Genomic DNA, 18,330 nt, shown 5'->3' with positions numbered 1-18,330 from the left:
TTCTCCACTGTTTTCTTCCTTTACTCTTCACCTGATTTTCTTCTCTACTTTTCCATTCTTCCCTACAGTTTTCAAGCCTTACAAAATGCCTCCTGTAGGACCCTCAACAGGGTGTTTGATGTCCACAGGTGTGTCAAGGAACAGCAACAACAATCTCATGTACTTCATCATTGTTGGTGGAACGTTCATTGGGGGAATTGCATATGTAAGCCAGCTTTGCCCTTCTGTAGTTATATTTCAAATATCTCCTGTGGGTGGAGCATTATGATGTAGTTTTCAGATTAGTAGTGTCCATTTTGTGATACTATCAATGAGGTTTAGCAGTGAGCAACTTGAACTGCAGAAAATCTTTAGTTTTCTTATAAATTTGAGAGTTTAGTTTGATGAGACATTTGAGGTAGAATCCACAATATAACCATGTAGAAGAGGCACAGAAATTTTTGGTAATTAATAATTGTACCTGGTGCAGTTTATGCACATCATCTCATAAGAATGAGGAACCGGGGTAGGCCACTCAGCCATAAATTCTGCCCCACTATTAAATAAAATTATGACTATTTTCTTTGCAATCTGAACTTCACATTCTTATAGTAACCTTATACCATTTTGCTTATAAAGAACCTCTGCTTTAAATATTCATGAGTTCTAATTGTCTCCCTTTTCCAAAGACACAATGCTCTGAGAGAAAATTTTACCTCTTTTTTTGTGTCCAACCTGAGTTTAGATTCTCCCACGAATCTGTCCTTTTGAAACCACACAAATTTTATTTCTGTTTAATTTTTTCTTACTCTTCCAAGCCTACCTAGCTTGTCTAGTGTTTCCTGATAATCAGTCTGTCCATCTAATTATTAATCCAGAACACCACTAATCTGCTTACAACGTACATTTAGTTAAAGGAACATCTTCCTTAACTAAGATGACCAATACTATACACTTCAGCTTAGTATGAGTTCCATTTAGGAAGAACGAGATAATAAGTTGTAAACACAAGTGATTCTACAGATGTTGGAAGTCCAGAGCAACACACAGAAAATACCGGAGGAATGCTATCCCAGCTTGGGTGTCAGAGTTTGGAGTTCATTTCCCACATCACCTCTAAGGATTCTGTATGTCCTCTCTGTGGAATACTTGGGTTTTCTCCAGTTTCCTCCAAAGACATACCGATTAGTAGGTTAATTGATTAATATACATTTTCTCATGATTAGGTTAGGGTTAATTTGGAGGTTTCTGGGCATCACAGCTCAAAGGGGCAGAAGGGCCTATTCAGCATTGTATCTCAGTAAATAAATAAACTCAGCAGGTTTGGCAGCATTTGTGGAAATGCAAAAACAGCCAATGTTTCAGGATGAGTCCCTTCAACAGGAGTAAAAAAGGAGGGGGAAGACAACAGAAGAAAAAGGCTTTGGGGGAAGAGGAGGAGGACAAGTTATGAGTGTGAAGCCAGATGGGTTGAAAAGGTAAAGGGCTGGAGAAGGGGGAATTGGATCGGATAGGAGAGGAAAGTGGAACATGGGAAAGAGAAAGGAGGAACAACACCAGGTGGAGGTGGTAGTCGGGTGAAAAGAGATAAGAGGCTGGAGTGGGGAATAGAAGACATGGGAGGGGGAAGAAAAAAAAGTTACCAGAGGAGAAATCAATGTTGATGCCATCAGGTTGGAGGCTACCTAGACGGAATATGAGAGGTTGCTCCTCCAACCTGAATGTGGCCTCATCGTGGCAGAAGAGGCCATAGACCGACGTGTCGAAATGGGAATACGGTTAGGAATTAAAATGGTTGGCCACTGGGAAATTCTGCTGTTAGCAGATGGAGTGGAGGTGCTCAACAAAGCGGACTCTCAATTTACAACAGATCTCTCCAGTGTAGAGTAGCTCACATTTGGAGCAGTGGATGATCCCAACAGATTCTCTGGTCAAGTGTTGCCACACCTGGAAGGAATGTTTGGGGCCCTGAATGGAGGTGAGGGAGGAGGCAAATGGACAGGTGTAGCATTTATATCACTTGCAGAGATATGTGCCAGGAGGGAGATCAGTGCTGAGGGATAAATGGACAGAATTCCAAGAGGGAGTGATCCCTGAGGAAAGTGGAGAGTGAAGGGGAGGAAAAGATGTGTTTGGTGATGGAATCCCATTGAAGGTGGTGGAAGTTGCAGAAAATGTTGCAATAAATCATTTAGTCAGGAGGCTAGAAACAGGCCGTTCAACTCGTGTGTCAGCCACCAAGTATCAATCTATACAAATCCCATTTATCAACACTTTGTCTTTGGCTTACTGTGCCTCACCTATTCAACCGTGCATCCAGATGCTGCTTAAATGTTGTAAGAATACTTGCCTCCAACCATCTTCTTATGAAATGCATTCCAGATTACAACAGCTCTTTGGCTGACAAATTCTTCATCAGATCCCTTCTGAATCTTGTTCCTCACCTGAAGCCTATAGTCTCCGGTTTTGGACGCCTCTGCCATGGGGAAAAGGTTTCTTACTGTTTATCTTACCTATGCCTCCCATAATTTTGTGTATCTCTATCGGGTCTCCCCTTAGTTTTTTCTGCTGCAAGGAAAAGAAACCCAAACTTGGAACTGTAGCATTCAGTTCCAGACACAGATTAATTTTCTCTGCGATCTCCAGTGTGTAAAGAACTGCATGCAGTATTCACAATGTGGATTATTTTATGTTTTATTATGTTATATTAGCTTTTATCTTCATTTCCTGGGCATAGAAAATAAGTGTCCCATATGCAGCTTTCTCCATCCTATTTATCTGTACTGCCACCTTCAGAGACCTTTGATCTTGTATTCAAAAGTCACTTTCTTTCCTTAAATTACTTCTGACTGATACCCTGCAAACTACTCTATTTCCTCCTACAGCTGCTTTGGATACGCCTCCAGGCAATGGGATTTATCCATCTTTATTCTCCTTCAGACACCTTTTACTTGCTATTTCATCCTGACATGCTGTAGTTGCTTTTTCATAATTTTTTTCCTAATGGCCCCCACACTGTCTTTGGTTACCTTCTTGCTTTTATTTTTTTCTTAACATTATTTGCCAGTGATATTTCAAGGCCCTTTTTTTTTTAAGAAACCTCTCCCCCTCACTGCATGCAGAGATGCACTTTTTTTTCTTTACTCCTGAAGAGTTTGTTCATGATCCATGCTTTATGTCTACCATGCATTTCCTTTTTCAATATCCAAGCCTTAGAATCCACTGATATCTAGGGTTCCATGGACTTGCTGTGTTGACCTATCATACCTATGGGAAAACAATGGCTTTGAACTCAATGTTTGATGGTCCTGTTATGGTATTGAAATTGGCCTTCCCTTAGTTCAGAGGCTTAATTTCTGGACAATCCTTTACCCTTTCAGCAACTATTTTCAAAGTTCAAAGTAAATTTATTATCAGTGTTTATATACGTCACCATATACAACCCTATTATTTATTTTCTTGCGGACATACTCAATAAATCCGATAACCATAATAGGATCAATGAAAGACGGTGGACAGTCAGTCAAAAAACAACAGACTGCAAAAACAAAAATAAAGAAAAGAAAAATAATAACAATCAATGAACAAGAAATGTTGAGAGTCCTTGAAAGTGAGTCCATAGGTTACGGGAATAGTTCAGTGATGGAGCAAGTGAAGTTATCTCCTCTGGTTCAAAAGCCTGATGGTTTATGGTTAATAATTCTTCCTGAACTTGGTGATGTGAGCTTTGGGACTCCTGTACCACCTTCCTGATGGCAGCAGCGAGAAGAGTGCATGACCTGGGTGGATGATGGATGTTACTTTCATGCGACAACTCTGTGATGGACTGGGTCATATCCACTACTTTTTGTGGGAATTTCCATTCAAGAGCATTGGTGTTTCCATAACAAGCTGTGATGCAGCCAGTCAATACGCTGTCCACCACACATGTATAGAGGCTTCTCAAAGTTTTAGATGTCATACTGAATCTTCACAAGTTCCCAAGGAAGTAAGGGTGCTGTTATGCTGTCTTTGTAATTGCACTTGCTTGCTGGGCCCAAGACACGTCCTTCGAAATGATGACACTGAGGAATTTAAAACTTGCTCACCCTCACCACCTCTGATCCTCTGATGAGAACTGGCTCATAGACTTCAGTTTCTTCCTCCTGATGTCAATAATCCACTCCTTGGTCTTGCTAACGTTGAGTGAGAGAGAGAGGTTGTTGTTGTGGCACCACTCTGTCAGATTTTCGATCTCCCTCCTGTATGCTGATTCGTTACCTCCTTTGATTCAGCTTATGATAGTGGTATCATCAGTAAACGACATGGAATTGAAGCTATGCTTAATCACACAGTCATAAGTGTAAAGTGAGTAGAGCAGGGGGACTAAGCACACAGCCTTGTGGTGCAGCAGTGCTGATGAAGATTGTGGAGGAGATGTTGTTGCCAATCTGAACTGACTGGAGAAAATCGAGGATACAGTTGCAAAAGGAAGTATTGAGGCCAAGGTCTTGAAGCTTATTCATTAGTTTTGACTCAAACTATTGAGTCATGGTAACCGTCTGAAACTGCTTGCTCACTGACACTTGACTGGTTCACTGACCTGTAGTTGCTTCCAGTGCACTAATACATAGAGCTGAATTTTCATCCCTGGATGCAAATGGGTATTGTCAACCATCTGGTGACCTCAATTAATTTGTTAAAGCTGACATCTATCTAAGAATATTATGCCTCAAACCTCCGTCTGGATATTGGTAATAGTAGCTAAAGCTGTCTAAACTCCAGATTTGGGAATTAGATAGATAGATAGATAGATACTTTATTCATCCCCATGGGGAAATTCAACATTTTTTCCAATGTCCCATACACTTATTGTAGCAAAACTAATTACATACAATACTTAACTCAGTAAAAATATGATATGCATCTAAAATCACCCTCTCAAAAAACATTAATAATAGCTTTTAAAAAGTTCTTAAGTAGTTTACTTAAATGCATTGAGTCCTAACCCCGGCACTTTAACATATCTTACTCCTGGCGGTTGAATTGTAAAGTCGAATGGCATTGGGGAGTATTGATCTCTTCATCCTGTCTGAGGAGCATTGCATCGATAGCAACCTGTCGCTGAAACTGCTTCTCTGTCTCTGGATGGTGCTATGTAGAGGATGTTCAGGGTTTTCCATAATTGACCGTAGCCTACTCAGCGCCCTTCGCTCTGCTGCCGATGTTATACTCTCCAGTACTTTGCCCACGACAGAGCCCGCCTTCCTTACCAGCTTATTAAGACGTGAGGCATCCCTCTTCTTAATGCTGCCTCCCCAACACGCCACCACAAAGAAGAGGGCGCTCTCCACAACTGACCTATAGAACATCTTCAGCATCTCACTACAGACATTGAATGACGCCAACCTTCTAAGGAAGTACAGTCGACTCTGTGCCTTCCTGCACAAGGCATCTGTGTTGGCAGTCCAGTCTAGCTTCTCGTCTAACTGTACTCCCAGATACTTGTAGGTCTTAACCTGCTCCACACATTCTCCATTAATGATCACTGGCTCCATATGAGGCCTAGATCTCCTAAAGTCCACCACCATCTCCTTGGTCTTGGTGATATTGAGACGCAGGTAGTTTGAGTTGCACCATATCACAAAGTCCTGTATCAGTTTCCTATACTCTTCCTCCTGTCCATTCCTGACACACCCCACTATGCCCATGTCATCTGCAAACTTCTGCACATGGCAGGACTCCGAGTTATATTGGAAGTCTGATGTGTACAGGGTGAACAGGACCGGAGAGAGCACGGTCCCCTGTGGCGCTCCTGTGCTGCTGACCACCGTGTCAGACCTACAGTCTCCCAACCGCACATACTGAGGTCTATCTGTCAAGTAGTCCACTATCCAATCCACCATGTGAGAGTCTACTCCCATCTCCGTTAGTTTGTGCCTTAAGATCTTGGGCTGGATGGTGTTAAGGCACTAGAGAAGTCCAGGAATGTAATCCTCACAGCACCACTGACCCCATCCAGGTGAGAGAGGGATTTGTGCAGCAAATACGTGATAGCATCCTCCACTCCCACCTTCTCCTTATACGCAAACTGAAGAGGATCCTGGGCGTGCCTGTTTTGTGGCCTCAGATTCTGTATTATCAGCCGCTCCATGGTCTTCATCACGTGAGACGTCAAGGCAACAGGTCTGAAGTCATTCAACTCCTTTGGTTGTGGTTTCTTCGGTACCGGGACAATACAGGATGTTTTCCACTGTCTGGGTCCTCTTCTCTGCTCCAGGCTCATGTTGAAGATGCGCTGTAGTGGTTCTCCCAGCTCAGTCGCACAGGCCCTCAGTAATCGTGGGGATACTCCATCCGGTCCAGCCGCCTTGCTGGTACAGATCTTCCTTTTTTGCACCTTTTTTTCCCGGTTTTACTTTGTCATGCCTACCTTAAAGTCCATGTCTTTAAACAAGGTAATTTCTCCTATAGATCATTAAGAATTCCTCCCTCATTACACTTCATGAACCTTTTTAACTTGAAATATTTTTATTTGTAAATGGAAAGCAAGGGGTAAGAAGTGTAATGATTGAGCAACTGAACCTGGGAAAAGTCACTTTGATATGATGAATCAAGGCTGTGGTGAAGTTCACTTTGTGGTAGGTTAGTCCATGAAAAGAGCACTTCAGTATGAAATACACAAGTGACCATCTTCAACAAAGGGCAGAAATCACATTATGGTAACTGCAAAAGGGCCTTGCTATCAACTGCTAGAAAAAGTAATTGCTAATATTCTCAATCACCTCTTTCCAGTGGTTGTGAGCCTCTTCCCAAATTACAATGTAGATGCTATCCATATTTGCACATTTGGATGCCCATTTCCAAGTTACCATTGTGTTGCTCATTGAAGCAATAGGCAGACACGAGACTGGCAGAGTAAGGTAGTTTATTCTGAATTCCATCACTGTTTGAGATTGTTGTGGACAGAGGAAAAGAACATTCTCAAAATATTCCTGTGAAAAGTGCGGTATACCAACAAGTGGCAGGAATCCCTGTCTCAAAGTGAGGGATCATTTGAGTTCCCATTGAGAACTTGGAGTCCATGAGTAGAGACCACACAAAATGTTGGAAAGAGAACACTACTTGTCAAGCTATCCATCTATCTGTCCCATCTAGCATTTAGCTCCACCTGTTTCAGAGTCTGAATGTCCCACATAGTCCAGAGACTAGGGTGGAAGCAAGTCATCCTTGAGCACATAGGACTGCCTTAGAAGATTAGCATTATGTTTCTTTAGCTAATGTTTAGGAAAGCATTGGTTTAGTTTTCTTTTTAAATCAGAACCAAGGGCATGATCTTGGTTGAGACTTAGAAAAATAAAATTTAATCTAATGATTTCCTAAACAGCATTTTACAGAAAGTCATATCACTATGTTGGGAAATTATATAGATTTTAGCTTAAATGGCATAATTTAATATTTATTTCATATGCAATTGATTTTGGTGCATTTTTTTTAAATCATGTAGTTACTCTGGGATTTTGCATTTATTGCAGTAATTATTGCTTTTAACAATGCCTTAAAATGAGTATTATTTACTTTTCTAATTTTAAGTTTGTATATCAATTCATTTATCTTGTTTTTCATTGCTACCATGCAACGTGATAGTTTTTTCATAAACATGATCAGATTTTTCTTTCAGTGCTTAATATATAACCTTCATGACCTATTCATTTATAATTTATAAATGATATTTTCATTGTTAAATGTAATTTGTCATTCTGCCGCATAATTTCTGAATAAGGGTCCATTCACTATTATTCCTCTCTTGAAACAATGTTGAGCTGCTCGAATCATCCTGTTGTTTAATTTACAAATTCAGATATTATTTCACATATCCTACCATTGAAATTAGATTATAAATTGTTAAGTTATTTTATTAATTTAATTTGACTCTGTAAACATTGCATTGTTTAACTTAGATAATAAAAATTGAAAGGTAGAACAAAGAACAGTAAAGCACAATACAGGCCCTTCAGCCCACAGTGTTGTGCTGACTTTTTAACTGGCACCAATATCAAGCTTAACTCCTACCATCCCACTTAGTCCTCCGTTATTCTTTAATCTATCTAATAGTCTCTTAAAGGCCCCTAATATAGCTGCCTCTACCATTCATTATTAGATGATTAGACAGTGGTTCAAAATATTGTGAAATTTTCAGGAGTTAACTTCTATTTATTGTGATTTCCCCTTTATTTCATCTCATAATTCAATTTACATTTGCAACATGCCGTCTCCGGTCTTAAATTTTAGCTATTAGTCTAATCTAGTGCTGAATTTATTTTAAGTTCAATGGAAGTACCTACTGATTTTTTTTGAATTGAACAACAACCTCCTACATAATAAGCTTGTAGGCCTCTAACTTCTAGGAACATGTTCAAGTTTATTATCATTCAATCCACATATGAACACAGCTAAAAGAGGCGCTCCTCAGGGACCAAGGTGCAAAGTACAGTACATATACACTGTATGTGATATAAAATAATAAGAGATTTAAAAGGTGTATTCTGTTGATTTGCAAATTAACATAAAGAGCTTGTACTGCTATTGCTTTAATAAATAATATGTACCACTATCAAAAGTCTTACTGCCTGGGGCAAGATGCTTTTGATTTTGTTTTTAATATTTGGAATTTCTAGAATCACTACTCAGTCACAAAGCTGAAGTTTAAAAAATATCTGACATAATTGTGAATTCCTCTCTTCCCTTCCTGAAATTATTTTAATAGTGTTAGCTTCATTATATCTGGATGTTATTCTTTGCAAAAATGTTGTTACAGTACAACCGTCCTTGGTGTGTCTAAATTGAAAAGTGGCTTGATTCTAACATTCCAGCATTCTAATGAAGTCAAGTCAGAAATATATTGGCCATTTATGATAGTTTGAAGCTAATTTGTTTGAAACAGTCTTAATTGAAATAAGCAAACAATAATCTCACATAACATCCATTTCCAGTTGTTAGCTGAAACCTGAAGTTATGAAATTTGCTGTTTGCTATATGCTCACTAATGGTATTGCTACATTAATTGGCCTAGCCTCCACTTAGAAACTGTGTTTATCAATTGCTTTTAAACCCTACCTCTGCTGCCTTACTCAAGTCATCCATATAAATATTTTTTAAAATCCTCCTATTTCGTCTAAAGTGATTTTTGTATCTTTTGTTATCATTCAATCTAAAATTTAGCAGTTGTAATCGTGATCTAAATAATGCTGTACATAGTGTATAGAGGGAATTTGTATCACTGAAATGTTTTTATTATGAAATCTCATTTTCTAAAGTGCTGGTATGCATTTCACAAGGATTTGTGCTTCCTTTGCTGGATCTTACTTAAAAGTTCTTGTCCTTACACTTTTTCCCCTTCTCCTGCTGCATTCCAGATCAGAAACATTGAAGCCTTTACTTACAGTTGCAAGAAAAGGTTTGTGAACCCTTTCCAATTACCTGGTTTTCTGCACTGATTACTCATAAAAGGTGGTCTGATTTTCATCTAAGCCACAATAGTAGACAAACACTATCTGTCTAAACTAATAACACAAACAATTGTACTTTTTGTAGTCGATACTGAGTACACCATTTAAACAATCACGGTCTAGTTTCAAAACAGTATGTGAACCTCTAGGTTAATGCCTTCCAGAAAAGCTATTTGAAGTCAGGTGCTCTAATCAATGAGATGAGATTGGAGGTGTGGGTTGTAGAGGTGCCCTGCCCTATAATAAAGATACGCAAGGTCAGTTTACTGACAGAGCCTTCTCTGATCAAGAAAGATCTGTTTATGTGTATTATACCTCAATTAAAACAACTTTCAGAGGACCTGAGGAGAAGTGTAGAGATACACGAAGCTGGAAAAGGCTACAAAAGCATTTCTAAAGACCTGAGTGCTCATCAGTCCACAAATGGCTGAAGAAATTGTCTACAAATAGAGGAATTTCAGAACTGTTGCTGCTCTCCTTAGGAGTGGGTGTCCTGCAAAGATCACACCAATAGCACAATGTGCAATGCTGAAGGAGGTGAAAAAGAACCCAAGGGTAACAGCAAAAGACCTGCAGAAAACCAGAACTTGCTGAAGTGTCTGTTTTTGTGTCTACTATAAGAAAAACACTGAACAAGAATTGTGCTCATGGATGGACACCACGGGCGAAACTACTACTCTCCAAAAAAAAAATTGCACTCATCTCAAGTTTGCAAAAGGCCATCAAGATGTTTTACAATCCTTCTGTGGACAAATGCGACAAAAGTTAGATTTTTTGGCAGAAATGTACACCACTATGTTTGGACGGAAAAGTGCATTGTACACCAACACCAAAACCTCATCCCAACTGTGAAGCATGTTGGAAGGAGCATCATGGTTTGGGGCTGCTTTGCTGCCTCATGGCCTGGACAGCTTGTAATTATTGAGGAAAAAATTAATTAAAAATTGTATCAAGACATTTCACAGGAGAATGTCAGGGTAGTGGTCTGTCACCTGAAGCTTAATAGAATTTGAATGATGCAACAAGTGTATGTTATCCTTAGATGCAGAAAAAGCCTTTGATAGGATTGAGTGAAATTATCTTTTTAAGATCTTAGAAAAGTTTAATTTTGGGCCTAATTTTATTTGTTGGGTTAAATTAATTTACTTGTCTCCTACCGCTCAGGTTATTACTAACTCTAAAATTTCTAAGCCCTTTAAATTACAGCGGGGAACTAGACAAGGTTGCCCTCTTAGTCCTTTAGTTTTTGCTTTAGCTATAGAACCCTTAGCAATAGCATTTCGAGAATCTAAGGACATTTCTGGTATACTAAGGGAAAGTATGACTCATAAAATTTCATTATATGCTGATGATATTTTACTTTTTATCTCTAACACTGAAACTTCTTTACCTTCGGTTCTTTCTTTAATTTCCCAGTTTAGTTCTTTTTCAGGATGTAAGCTGAACTTACATAAAAGTGAGCTATTTTCTTTAAATGACCTAATGTCATCAAATGCCAAATTTCCGTTCCAAGTTGTTACGTCAATTTACATATCTAGGTGTAGCAATTACTAAAAACTTCAGGAATTTATTTAAAGAAAACTTAAACCCCTTATTGAATTATGTGAAAAAGATGCTTTCTAAATGGTCTCCTCTTTCTTTATCCCTAATTGGCCAAATTAATTCAATTAAAATGAAGATTCTTCCTAAATTTTTATATCTTTTTCAGGCCTTACCTATTTTTATTCCTAAGACCTACTTTGATTCTTTAGATTCAATTTTAACTTCTTATATTTGGAATAATAAGCAAGCTCGTTTAAGTAAAGTTTACCTACAAAGAAATAAAGAGATGGGTGGATTAGCCCTACCCAATTTTAGGTTTTGCTATTGGGCTGCTAATATAAGGAATATTACTTTCTGGTCTTCTTATATTTATCGTTAAGATTGCCCATCATGGGTCTCCTTAGAAGTTAATTCTGTAAAAAATTCCTCTATTGTCTCTCTTCTTGGATCATACTCTTTTTCAGCAAATAAAATAACAGATAACATAATTGTTAAGCAAACTTTAAGGATTTGGTCTCAATTTAGGAAATTTTTTGGTTTAGCGAATTTTTCATTATCATCTCCCATTCTCCTTAATTAATTTTTTATCCCTTCCATGACTGACAAAGTCTTTAAGGATTGTGATGAACTAGGTATTAAGTGTTTTTGGGACCTGTTTATCTCAGGATCTCTTGCTTCATTTGACCAATTGTCAACTAAATTTGCACTCCCAAAAACATATTTTTACAGATACCTTCAAATTAAAGATTTCTTACTTTCCCAATTAACTACTTTTCCTATTGGTCCTGATAAAAATTTACTGGATGATCTTTTAAATTTAAAACCTTTTGTTAATGGTTCTATTACCGGTAACTATAACTTGTTGATTGAATCTAGACAAGACTTTTTAGATAAAATAAAAAAAGCTTGGGAGGATGACCTAAATTGAGAGATTTCTGATGATAGATGGAATAAAATTCTTAAACGGGTTAATAAATCATCTTTCTGTGCTCGTCATTCTCTTCTACAATTGAAAGTGGTTCATAAAGCTTACATTTCTAAACAGAAGCTGTCCAGTTTTTATCCGAATGTTTCTCCACTTTGTAATAAATGTAGCTCTGCTGATGCCTCTTTAATTCATGTTTTGGTTTTGCCCTAAAATTGAAAAGTTTTGGTGGGAAGTATTCCGTACCTTCTCACAACTTCTTAGGGTCCAACTTGACCCAAATCCCCTTATTGCCTTGTTTGGTATTATTGCAGATGAAGATATAACTTTAAATACTTCTAACCTACAGGTTTTAGTTTTTACCTCTCTTTTAGCAAGGAGAGCAATCTAGCTTAAATGGAAGGAGTCTACGCCTCCTACATATCTTCAATGGCTACGTGATATTATGTCTAATTTAAATCCGCTGCTCAGTCTTAAATTCGAAACAATCTTTTTATGATATCTGGGGACCTTTCCTAAATTACTTTTCCAATTTATAAAGTTTAACAGTGCGCAGACTTTTGTGTATATTTTTATCTTCTCTTCTTAAGCGAATATGTTTTCTTTTCTAATTTATCCATTATCATCCATCAGTTTTTTCCTTTGGTAGTTGGTAGGGGGTTGACTTTTTTTATATATAAATTTTTTTTATGATGTATGATCTATCTTTAAATTTTTGATTACAGAATTGTATACCTTTATGTGTTGTGCTATAACATTTTGATCAATTTTATCACAATATATGAATGTACACAAGTTAAGTTGAGATGTATCTATGTGTTGCACTCTGTAAATCTTGTTTTTTTTCTTCTGAATAAAAATATTGTAAAAAGAAAGAAAGAAAGATTCTGACTTAGATGAAGGTCAGGCCACATTTTATGAGTAATTAATGCAGAAAACCAGGTATTTGCAAAGGGTTCACAAATGTTTTCTTGCAACTGTAGAGCCCAATTGAGATCAGATGTTTTTCCTGTTGCTAGACCAGTAAAAAGCTAAAATAATTTACAGTTCTTAAAATATTGTGAAAATACATTTAACACTATATCAAATGTGTAATGAATGACAGGAAGATAAATTTCGGAAACCATTAAGTGTGAAGGTTATTTTTATATTGATTTGTGAATGTTGATCTGGTTATTGTAATGTTGGTTTGATTATTGATCCAGATAGACTGCATTAATGCCATTTGCTCAACAGGCATATATTACAATACAAGAAGATAAAGAAAGGTACAATGAACGAGTAACACAGTTAATGTCAAGATCCAGTGTAGAAAGGAAACATGAAGAATTGTCAACCAAAGGTATGTAAGTATTTTTTTCTCTGCTCCCTTGAGGTGTGGAACTAGGCAGAGGTTCTATGTCAGTGATGCAGTAGCCTGGCGGTAATGTCATTGAAACTCTTGTATTCTTCGAAAGTGTGCTTCAGAAGTTATTTAACTTGGAGTCTAGAGCTGATTCTGAAGTTGATATCCTTAAAACACTTCTCAGTTGACCCATTGCTCTGTAATTTGGACTAGAGACCTTGTTTGAATTTTGTTTTTCTTATTTCTTGTCAAGTTTGCATTTACTGAGGCCTAACAGAAGCCAATGAACTTCAGTTTATTTTTCCTGTGTGGTTTACTGACCATTTTAGCCATTAAAAGTGCATTATATAAAAAGAAGCTGCTGCTTGTCTTGGTTCTGCCACGTTCATTTGTTCTTGATGTGTCATTTCATAGTGACATGGGCGACCATGGTCTTTTCATAACCATTATTGTTCTTGGCAAATTTTCTACAAAATTAGTTTGCCATTGCCTCCTTCTGGGTAGTGTCTTTACAAGACGAGTGATCCCAGTCATTATCATTAATTTTCAGAGATTGTCTGCCTGGCATCAGTGGTCGCATAACCAGGACTTGTGGTATGCACCAGCTATTCATATGACCATCCACCACCTGCTCCCATGACTTCCCTTGTACCTCCTATCTCTACCCTTCACCCGTATCACGTAAAATGGCCAAAACCATCATTTAGCTTTTTAGCATTAGTTGTGTTAGTTTTCAAAGACAATTTTAATGAATGTGCATTGAATTCAATTCTGTCACATCAGTTGTTAGCATCCCACAATTATGTTATAAATTAGAAAGCCAGTTTCATTTACATCCTGAATCATATTTAATCCTTTGTCACAGCATGATGGGCACTACTTATATAGTGGAACTTCTGTACACTAAGCAACTTGGACAAATATCTGTTGGTCATATGTCATTTTCGCTATAGTGAAACTGTTAATCCAGCAGGCTGAAGACTTTGGTGCCTGACTATAAGATTTTCTGAATTATCAGATGTTATTTTGTTTATATTTGAATACACTTTCATTCACATTCTAACGGATGTTTCACAATAGCTTTCACAATGTTTTAGTGAACTCAGGATGTGGATCCTGAGTCCTGACGATTGAGTGGGAAGTGCAAGAATCACAAATCCAGCAAGTGAAATTGCAAGTGTCACCTGTTAAACCAGATGCTGAACCATCGCGACTTTGGAATGGTTGGATAGCAGATTAATAGTCTTATTCTATTATTGATACAAAATTATAAACACGAGTTGACTTGTTGCCTAAATTTCCTTTCCTTCATATGTGGAAGTTCTTTCTAAGAGTTTGAACTTGTTTGAGTTGTGTTTAAAACACACACTTCTTTTCTTTCTTTCTTTCTTTTTAAATCTTTTTATTAATTTTTAAGCAAACATAAATGAAACATGAATACAGAGAGTTTGAGAGTACATAGTTAATAGTTTAAGTAGACATTCAAATATATGATAATCAATATATAATAACCTCCCAAACTCAAAGTATTTATGAACAAAAGAAATTTAAAAAAACCAAAAAAAGAAGAAAAAAACACTAACCAACATGGGCCATTGCATAATGTCAAATATATACAGTAGTGCCAATAACTCCGAACCTCCATCCAAATAATTAAAGATAATAAAAGTGAGGTTTAGGAAAAGACAATTCAACTCATATGAAAATGTTGAATAAATGGTCTCCAAGTTTCTTCAAATTTAACTGAAGGATCAAAGACAACACTTCTAATTTTTTCTAAACTCAAACACGAGGTAGTTTGAGAAAACCACTGAAATATAGTTGGAGGATTAATTTCTTTCCAATTCAATAAAATAGATCTTCTAGCCATTAACGTAACAAATGCAATCATTCGTCGAGATGAGGGGGATAAACGACTATTATCCGCCATTGGTAAACCGAAAATTGCAGTAATAGGATGCGGTTGGAAATTGATATTCAGAACTATTGAAATAATACTGAAAATATCTTTCCAGTAATTTTGCAAACAAGGGCAAGACCAAAACATATGGATCAATGAAGCAACATCAGAATGACATCTGTCACAGGTTGGATTAACATAAGAATAAAATCAAGCAAGTTTATCCTTAGACATATGAGCTCTATGTACAACCTTAAATTGTATTAGGGCATGTTTAGCACAAATAGAAGACGAATTGACTAATAGTAAAATTTTCTCCCACTGCTCAGTGGATATAAGGCAATGAAGTTCTTTTTCCCATTCCTTCTTAATTTTTTCTGATACTTCTGGCTGTATTTTCATGATCATATTATAAATGACAGCTACTAAACCCTTCTGACAAGGATTCAGAGCTAAAATTCTTTCCGTAATGTCCAATGGACATAGTTTCGGAAAAGACTGTAACTCATTATTCAAAAAATTTCTAACTTGCAAATATCTAAAAAAAATGAGTTTTAGGTAAATTATATTTATTAGATAGCTGTTCAAAAGACATAAAGCTATCTTCTAAAAATAGATCACGAAAACATGTTATACCTTTTGTTTTCCATAAAACAAAAGCTTGATCCATAAAAGAGGGCCGAAAAAAAAAGTTAGATATTATAGGGCTTGATAAGATGAACTTATTCAAACCAAAAAATTTACGAAATTGAAACCAAATTCGCAATGTATGTTTGACTATAGGATTAGTTATTTGTTTATTCAATTTAGATAAAGAAAAAGGAAGTGAAAATCCTAAAATTGAAAGCAATGAAAAGTCTTGTACAGATTTACATTCCAAATTTACCCATTGTGGGCAAGCTGCTATAGTCGATTCTTGTGTCCAAAATATTAAATATCATATATTAACTGCCCAATAGTTAAATCTCCAGTTTGGCAAAGCCAAACCGCCCTCCTTCTTAGGCTTCTGTAAATATTTTTTGCTTAGTCTAGGATTTTTGTTCTGCCACAGATAGAAAGATATTTTGGAGTCAATAATATCAAAAAAAAAATTTAGGAATAAAAATTGGTAATGCTTGAAATAAATATAAGAATTTGGGTAATACCATCATTTTAATAGCATTAATTCGACCAACCAATGACAAAGATAATGGAGACCATCTGGTAGCAAGTTGCTTAATTTGGTCAATTAAAGGTAAGAAATTAACTTAAAATAAATCTTTCTGTTTTTTGGTAATTTTAATACCCAAATAAGTAAAATAATCTGTTGACAACTTTAAATGGTAAATGTTTATAAATTGGAACTTGCATATTTAATGGAAATAATTCGCTCTTATTAAAATTCAATTTATAACCAGAAAAGTTACTAAACTGAGCAAGCAAGGACAAAATAGCAGGAATAGATCTCTCAGGGTCGGATATGTATAGTAACAAATCATCAGCATATAATGATAACTTATACGTCCCTTCCCCACGAGTAATATCCAAAATATTAGGTGATTCATGAATGGCTATAGCTAAAGGTTCCAAAACAATGTCAAATAGTAAAGGACTTAAAGGACAGCCTTGCCTTGTACCACAAAATAACTGAAAAAAAAGGAGATCTTTAATTATTGGTAAAGACCGAAGCCAAGGGTTTATAGTATATTAATTTAATCCATGATATAAATTTTGAACTAAAATTAAAATGCTGCAACGTATTAAATAAATATGGCCATTCAACTCTATCAAATGCTTTTTCAGCATCTAAAGAAATGACACATTCTGGTATTTTGGGTGAAGGTGTATAAATAATATTAATTAATTTTCTAATGTTAAAAGATGAGTAGCGGTTTTTAATAAATCCAGTCTGATCTTCAGAAATAATTCGAGGTAATATATTTTCTAATCTAGTGGCCAAAATTTTACTAAAAATCTTAAAATCCGTATTCAGCAAGGATATAGGCTGATAGGATGCATATTCAGTAGGGTCTTTATCTTTTTTAAGAATTAAAGAAATAGAGGCTTCATAAAAAGATTGTGGCAATTTGCCTATAATTAGATAGATAGATACTTTATTCATCCCCATGGGGAAATTCAGCTTTTTTTCCAATGTCCCATACACTTGTTGTAGCAAAACTAATTACATACAATACTTAACTCAGTAAAAAAAAATATGATATGCATCCAAATCACTATCTCAAAAAGCATTAATAATAGCTTTTAAAAAGTTCTTAAGTCCTGGCGGTAGAATTGTAAAGCCTAATGGCATTGGGGAGTATTGACCTCTTCATCCTGTCTGTGGAGCATTGCATCGATAGTAACCTGTCGCTGAAACTGCTTCTCTGTCTCTGGATGGTGCTATGTAGAGGATGTTCAGAGTTATCCATAATTGACCGTAGCCTACTCAGCGCCCTTCGCTCAGCTACCGATGTTAAACCCTCCAGTACTTTGCCCACGACAGAGCCCGCCTTCCTTACCAGCTTATTAAGACGTGAGGCGTCCCTCTTCTTAATGCTTCCTCCCCAGCACGCCACCACAAAGAAGAGGGCGCTCTCCACAACTGACCTATAGAACATCTTCAGCATCTCACTACAGACATTGAATGACGCCAACCTTCTTAGGAAGTACAGTCGACTCTGTGCCTTCCTGCACAAGGCATCTTTAAGAATTTTACAAAGCCAAGGAGAAAGTATAGAGGAAAAGGATTTTAAAAATTCTACAGTATAACCATCCGGACCAGGAGCTTTACCGGAATTCATTGAAAAAATAGCTTTTTTAAATTTCAGTTGACACACTTCTAGTTAACTCTTAAGTGATAAACATGACCACATTTATTTAATGTAGGCTTAAAGTTGGCATATTCATTCATTGTAATTAATTTTTGCTATATATTGTAAAAAAAACACTCTTTTCCTTAAAATTTATAGGTGAAAAAGAAGGTGAGGCAGCAACACCAGAAGGTAAATCTTATACTTCCTTCTTCTTGACTTAATCTATTCTGTTATTGTCTTGAAGTAATTCTGGAAGATTTCTAGAGTTGTTTCAAATTTTGAATTAAGATCTATCATTTTATGAATTGTATACTGATAGATCAAAGGTTCTTATTTTTCTTTTATTGAATGAGCATTTC

At 36.5% G+C, this 18,330-nt stretch overlaps 1 protein-coding gene across 3 annotated transcripts in view; it reads left to right on the top strand.

Annotated features, from left to right (window-relative positions):
• aifm1 (apoptosis inducing factor mitochondrion associated 1) overlaps nt 1–18,330 on the top strand; it is a 68,526-nt gene that overhangs the window by 6,966 nt on the left and 43,230 nt on the right. For 2 of the 3 annotated variants that reach the window (XM_073058429.1, XM_073058432.1), the window contains 2 exons: nt 13,171–13,276; nt 18,128–18,160. In XM_073058429.1, coding sequence (XP_072914530.1) covers nt 13,171–13,276; nt 18,128–18,160 — 139 coding nt within the window. Of the gene's footprint in view, nt 1–68; nt 206–13,170; nt 13,277–18,127; nt 18,161–18,330 lie in introns of all 3 variants that reach the window. The other variant, XM_073058430.1, reaches the window with a different exon arrangement.

This window comes from Hemitrygon akajei, chromosome 10, assembly GCF_048418815.1.
Source record: "Hemitrygon akajei chromosome 10, sHemAka1.3, whole genome shotgun sequence".
Classification (NCBI taxonomy): Eukaryota; Metazoa; Chordata; class Chondrichthyes; order Myliobatiformes; family Dasyatidae; genus Hemitrygon; species Hemitrygon akajei.
The sequence above is the reverse complement of the archived record's forward strand: the minus strand, read 5'-3'. Positions and strand labels throughout refer to the sequence as shown.